This window comes from Eleginops maclovinus, chromosome 19 (assembly GCF_036324505.1).
Source record: "Eleginops maclovinus isolate JMC-PN-2008 ecotype Puerto Natales chromosome 19, JC_Emac_rtc_rv5, whole genome shotgun sequence".
Lineage (NCBI taxonomy): Eukaryota > Metazoa > Chordata > Actinopteri > Perciformes > Eleginopidae > Eleginops > Eleginops maclovinus.
In genome coordinates this window covers 19,340,090-19,347,171 of record NC_086367.1, presented here as the reverse complement: position 1 = coordinate 19,347,171, position 7,082 = coordinate 19,340,090, and the positions used below count along the sequence as shown (strand labels likewise).

At 38.5% G+C, this 7,082-nt stretch overlaps 1 protein-coding gene across 1 annotated transcript; it reads right to left on the bottom strand.

Moving 5' to 3' along the window:
• Positions 1–647: 647 nt before the first annotated feature.
• On the bottom strand, positions 648–6,652 carry mbip (MAP3K12 binding inhibitory protein 1). The gene is made up of 9 exons (XM_063908264.1): positions 6,485–6,652; positions 5,275–5,391; positions 4,880–5,083; positions 4,226–4,322; positions 3,810–3,875; positions 3,272–3,430; positions 2,607–2,704; positions 1,021–1,059; positions 648–928 (listed from the first exon to the last, which is right to left on the bottom strand). Exons 1-9 carry the CDS (start codon positions 6,605–6,607, stop codon positions 821–823), a joined length of 1,011 nt encoding a protein of 336 aa, XP_063764334.1. The 5' UTR covers positions 6,608–6,652; the 3' UTR covers positions 648–820.
• Positions 6,653–7,082: the final 430 nt, after the last annotated feature.

The window sequence follows — 7,082 nt, the reverse complement described above, 5'->3', positions numbered from 1 at the left end:
TGTAAAGAATTTGCTGCGTACAGCTTTTCAAATGATACCATTTCATTGATTGTAAGTCAGACCTATCAACAGGCTTTCAAATGGTATATTATGTGAAATAAAACCGATTGACATGCTGTAGACATTTTTCATTCCAATACAAGACCGGGTTGACACTGAGCACTGCATGTAAGCTGTGGGAAATTAGAAGTTGAGTTAATAGCAGTAGTACTTGTAAAGTTAATAGTGTATGTTGCTCTTAATGTCTTTCATTTTTGTAAAGCACTTTGAATTGCCTTGTGTTGAAAGGTGCTATATAAATGATAAATAAACATACCTTGCCTATGGTATAACAACTCAAAAGTATAAAAAGTTGTAAACAAATGTCAGTTTAGTTGAATAAAGTATAATACAATACGCTTTTTATGACCCTTTGGTGAAACTCCTACACTTTTCCTTCAACATACTATAGAAAGACTTTTGTGGAGTTTATTTTAGAAACTATGGATTACATATTCACATTCCTATTGCTCATCACAGTTAATAGTTTACATGTCAAACTCGTGATTAAGCTGTCTTTGGATCTTTCTGCTGTAACAAATGAAGATTTCCCCTCTGAGGGACGAATAAAGGTATTCTGATGATCAAATTATGACTCCAAACATTCATGAAGGGAAAATCTCTTTAATTACAGACAAGTATGTGTGTCAGTTAACTACAAAAGAATGTATAGACATACAGTCACATAAAGCTCATAAGAAATGTTTTTGATCACGTATTGAGAGTATGGTGACAAACACAAAGAAGACATATAGAAGACAGTGTGATAGGAGCGTTGGTGTTACAGTGGACACTCTGTTCCATATCCAGGCCCAAATTCATTTACCCTCTTCAGGAGTGCTGCTTTCACGGCACTGATCTTCTCATCCAGCTCTGTCAGACTGCAGGCCTGAAGGACAAATTAAGAACAAGATGATCAGAATATCAGAAATGGCCGACTTCTACTTAAAGAGTGCAGTGAGAGGAAGCATAACGACTGACCTGAGCAGGGGACGTCTTCGGTCGCTTGTGTAGGTGACTCTAAAAAAGGAAAAAGTACACATTACAATTTCAATTAGTACGAATTCTAAACCAGCTTGAGCTTTTAGAAGCATACCAAGGTCCTTGTCTGTCTGTCTACTTACTTTGCCTCAAGGACTGTTAAAAAACAAAGGATAGGCTTGAATTTCTCTAATATGCATTTAAGAAAATACAGGTGCGGAGAACCTTAGTTACTTATTTACAGACAGTTAAGGGAAGCAATATGGGCTTATCTGATAAATGTCCTCCGTCATGTAACTGTGACTTCCCCTATTTAACACTGCTCTCAAAAAGTGTGTTTTGACGCCACATCTTTGGTGTAAACCTTACGAGATTGCTCATCTTTAAGTTGCGGCATAATTTGTTAAGGATCCTCCTCTACTGTTCGGTGTTAAAATGTTGTCCCTGTGGGCCAACTGTGTGCAGCTCTTCAGCAAACACCAAACTACAGCATTTTTAGAAATTGCCACCAAAAAAAAGTGGTACTCCGAATATAAAAGACCCCATCAGTTTATTCAAAGACACTCAACATCCTTTGCTCGGCTCACACAAACATGCAGTGAGTCAAAAGCAGACGGAGAGCAGCAGCATGCTGTGCTCAGAGATACCATCTGAAGAGACGTGCAGCATCTTAAGCACACGCACTCTCAGAACTGAACTTGTGCTGGACGGACTCCTTCGAGATGGGAAATGAGAGTCTGTGACTCGTGTTGAATATGGAGTCCAATTAATTACTTTCTGCCATATTTGAGATCTCTCTGGGTTTCACAGGCCTTGATAAGCAAGCTTTAACCAAACCGGGATGCGTTTCTCCCCTTGTTGTGGTTCATTTGCGTGATAAGGTAAGTGCAGGTCTCACACTCTGCTGCACACTGAACAACTACTCTTTGGTCAGCTTCTAACGGAGAAAGTTCATTTCTGATGTGAAGCCCATTCAAACCAATTACAAGAAACGTACCACTTATGTATTATTCATTTGTTAAAAACATGTTCTTCTTTTCCTGCTTCTGTACTGTTGGACTAGCAGCCTCTAAGCACATTTGATAACATTTACAATGATGGTTTTAATGTTTATCACACCACAATTAGACAGCTAGCACACCCTACAGTCCTTAAACTGAGATAGGCCTCAGAAAACAGTGGTCAGCAACCCAATTTCAGTAAAGTGAACCATGTCAAATAAGCTAGCAAGCAAACTACTGAACAACTATACAAGTAACATTTAACAACCAAATACTTAATCCACACACCCTTAGGAACAGAGTAGGAAAGCACATCACATTAGACGAGGAACTGAACTGTATGACCAATCATCGACAGGCATTCCCATCACATGTTTGGCTACCAACATAATCACAGTTCAAATGTCTGTGGCAAAGGAAAGGTAAACCTATGACTGTAAGGGACTGAAGCATATGAAGTAAATGAGCAAATGGAGTTAATAAGAAGATTTAGGATAGCACACTGTTAGAATAAAAGACGTGTGTATAAACACTGGCTTACTATTAAGTGCCTTTGATGTCCCTATTATAAAGCCAAAGACTCACCGTGGTTTGAAAGTACTCCGGGGAGAGTCCCTCCAGCTCCAGGATCCGATCCTCCAGCTTCTTCAGCCTCTGGTACACACTCAGAGGAACAGGACCCGCTGAGGAATAGAAAACACTTGTTGAAAAAGTCTGAAAACTGGTTGTTTAACATGATAGGTATAGATTGTGAGTTTAAAAGAGAAGTCGTGATAAAGATGTGAATGTTACACTGTTTACATCAGTTAAAAACAAATCAACTTGTTCATAGTCGAGAATTCACTATGCTTTTTGGTTGTTTACAATGAGTACGGATGGAATGAACTACTACTAATGTTATTGTTCTGTTCCTTTATCTTTTGAGTATGTAGCATAATGGATTGCGCTACAGCTGCATTTGGTTGTAAACCATGTGTTGTAAAAATAACGACCTCTGAATCTTTATTTTTCAACTTTTTTTGGTATTAAATAAAAGTGAGCTATTTCAGATTAATTCTACTTTGCATACAGACCATAATAGTTACATTTCCTGTACACTTTCATTTTAAATTACCATCATTTCTGAAAAAGGCTAATATTTGAGTTCAGTTGAACGGTATCTTTGTGCAAAATTGTTTAGAAGTGTCTGTAATCACGTGTAAGCCTTTCAGACATGTGAAACAGAACATACAGTGAGACACATCTCTGACCTATGGGGAGTCTCAGGTGAGTCTCGATGTTGTGAAGTCGTTCTTCTATGGCTGCGTTTCCACAGTCTCTCGTCATCGCCCCCCTCTGTGGATCCCCTGCCTCTCCCTGGCCTCCCCCACCGCGAGTCAGGGGCCCGTAAGTGTTCACCACCCGGGTAACTAGCCAGCCAAGAAGATAACACAAACAAAAGCTTCAATATTAAACCAGGGACTAGCGAACAGGTCGGAGGTCTTGAACAAAGCATGCAGATCTATGGAGGGGTCATACTAAACCCTTGATATTTGTTATGTAGTTCAGATTAATTCACAGTAGTTTATCTTTAAATGGTTCAGCACTTCCTATTTAATGCGATCATAACACATTTTCTGTATTCATTAAACCAAACACAATTTCTCTTCATCTGTCAAGTCATTTTTCTTCATTATTTTTTTAAGATTATGGACCTATCACTTACTTAAAAAGAGAAGTGCAATTGAAAATAATAAAGCTGTTATGAAACGTCACATTGACATTTGTAGGAAACATTTATCTCCTTACCTTTCACGTGGCTTTTAAACCCTGGATAAGGAGTGAAAACTGCATCTGTTCTGGCACAGCTGTTTTCTAAGGAGACATTTTGATTAAAAATATATAATTAGAACGTAATGTCAAAATGTAATTAAAGTTCTTAGAAACATTTTATAGACGGCTTAAATGCCAATTATTGCCATTACTGTGTCTTGATTTCTATAACTTGGGTCTCACAGGCTTTGAATTTAGAAAGCCCTGTGTCTCGTGTTTTTCTCGGCTAAGCTGGTTTTGTTTTGAGGCCGAGTGTGTTAGCTACTTCAGCCCCACTCTTGGAGCAGTTCAGCCTGACCTCTCGCCTGTGGAAATCAGCTCTCTCCCAAACATTGGCAATCTGTGTGCAGGCTCCCTCTCCACCCTGCCCCCAACCTCTTTCCCATTCTCACCCTGATTGCAGTCGATCACGTTGCAAAACTCGCGTACATTGTTTTCATTGATCTCCATCTGCTTGCGTTCCATAAATGCAGATATTCTCCGCTCAATCTAGGGTTTCAATGGAGACAGAGAACACAGATAATGAGATACAGTGGATTGATGAGCTATTGATAGGTGTCAAGAAAGCAATGAGTCGGGGGGGCAAACAGTCATTTGCATTACACGGAATGAGAAAATGTAGTAGAAAATTATTTCAGGTAACCAAAAAAGTTGAATTGCTTGCCATCATCCCATGATGGAATATGAATACTGTTTGCTTGGCTACCAAAATAAATGCACAACAGAATGGGGGCCTCTTGTCCTTCATCCACATGCAATCTCAGAGTAATGAGCATCCACTTCATAATCCATCAAGGACCTGGCCCTCTCTCAAAGCCCTCCAGCAATGTGGTCTGTTCTACCCAACCACCGCACTAAAGGACCCCTCATTCTCTGCTGAACTCGGCTTATCAGATCTCAATCAAACATTTGCTTCCCTGCGGCACGTCATGTTCACATCCTTGGGAGCAATTATTTATCATTATTCATTTGGTTGACATAGAGTAAAGAGGTCTCTAAAACTGTCACTTCCAGAACAGCTGACAGATCTGCTGACGGAGACCAACCTCTGACTTCTTGGCTCTGATCTGAACCATGACGTCATCCTCCTTGCTGTCTTCATCCTCAAGGCTCTGAGGATAATACTCAGACAGAGCCGTCATCTGCTCTCTGAGTGACGACGAGGTGACAGCATCGTCTGTTGTGACGTCTTTTGTAGAAGATGCATCGCCATGAGCATCCACTAGCGTCTGTAAGCTTTCTGAAACAGCCTATATAAAAATGGGCAAAAAGAATATAGCATCAAAGCAAAAATAATAGTTTTTAAATGAAATAATTATTTCTACCAAGCATAAACGGGTATAATACAGTTTTAAAATAACCTATACAAATTATAACGTATAGGCTTCACTTTAAAAGCATTTCATCAAACCCTTTTAGTGTTGATGTGTTGCCACTTTACCTGTAATTTAGTGATATGCTCCTGCAAACAGCTGACCACATGAGCATCTGGAGATGATGGGAGATCCACAGCATCGATGTTGACTTCTATTCTCAGAGCAGCATCACTTAATTTGAGCTTGATTTAAAAATGTAGAAAGAAACACAAAATGAGGCTACACTGAAAAACACATTAGACTAAAGCAGATTGAGTGCTTAAAATACTTCTACTCATCAGCCAATGTGCATTAGTGTTTCCTGCCATGATCTGCTTTTATATTATTTTTAATTGAATGTTAAGTATTGTTAGTCAGATAAAGCAAGCATTTTAAAAACATAATGACTCAGGGAATTGTGATCTGAGATTTAATAATGACATATATCTATAGGGGAGACTCCACTTTGATAATGCCAAGTAGTTAAGATAAATTGTATATGCATGCTGAAGGTAGAGGAGGTGCAAGGATATTTATTATTTATACATGTTGAATTGTTGAATTGTGTTCTTATTCTTGCTTTTCCAAGAGAATGGACGGGAATAGGAATCACATATGTGCGAAATACTTCCAACCACGTGATCAATAATTATATAGTTCACATGTTAAATACAGGTCTCAGGAAGAGCTGGAAAGAGAGAGGTGTTCGGGGTTAATGACAACAGAGTGAAGTGACATTAGGAGAGATTTGCTTAAATTGGTGAGGCGAGGGGGCTGGTATCTCCAATGTAAGATTAGATTCAAATAAACAATGTCATGTGTAATGCTTAATTTCCCATTAGTTTCTTAACGTTATGTATTTTATTTTCCTATGGATTGCTTCTGAATTTGTTCATATATTTCTGCATATTTAAGTTTGCATTTATTACATTTAAATGCATATAAAACACTTGGAATTAGCCCCATTTTTAAAGGAGCTACATCGATACCTTTGCCTTATAGCTGTAAAATAAAATGCAGGATTTAGCAGGTTGCTTAAAGTGGTGTGGTGGAATAGCTGAAATAGCCACGTCTGAAAGCAACGAGCTAGTTAATTGAAATGAAGTAAATACAAAAAAACAAGGGAAGGTTGCGTTGTGGCTACTTTCTTTATCACGGTTTGATGTTGAGTAAAATGAATGAAGTGTGTCCTGCTGCACCGGGATGCTAAAAACATTAGCATGTAGCTAACGTAAAAGTCGGACGGAGAAGAAACGTATCTACGGGCTGAATGAGGCTCAAACAATGTCAACCAACCTCTCTCCCGAAGTCTGAAAAGAGTTTCAGTATTGCACACATGCAGTCCCTGTAGCTGCCGGACATTCTGCTGGAATCATGAGGAGGAGCGTGATTTCCACTCAGCTTCATTGTGTCCGCCATTGCAGTAAAACAGCTGCAGAATACAGCCCGCTGATTGGCTAGGATCAGATCACGTGTGCAGCTCTCGGACCCACCAGACACTACCGTTGTGTTTGTGCAGAATATTAAATAGTTTAATGTATATAGTATTTATAATGTAAATTCATTATATTATACGGACCTCATGTGGTTATATTCGATGTGGGTTGTATGCCTTTAAACGTCTTATATTTATGTAGGCTTCTATATTTGGCTTCATCTGTTGCTGTGGTATTTGCAGTTTTTTATTAAAGTTTACATTAAATTTAACCAAATATGTTATAATTATTTGTTTCATCCTATCTCAATCATGCAAGCCACATATCCCTCAGTATAAACATTGAAATTGAAAAGACAGATTGTGGAAGTACTTGTAATTATTGATCAACATTTATATATAATATTTTATAAATAGATCATATGATTTTGTAAAATCTTGAGAATTAACAAATCCTTA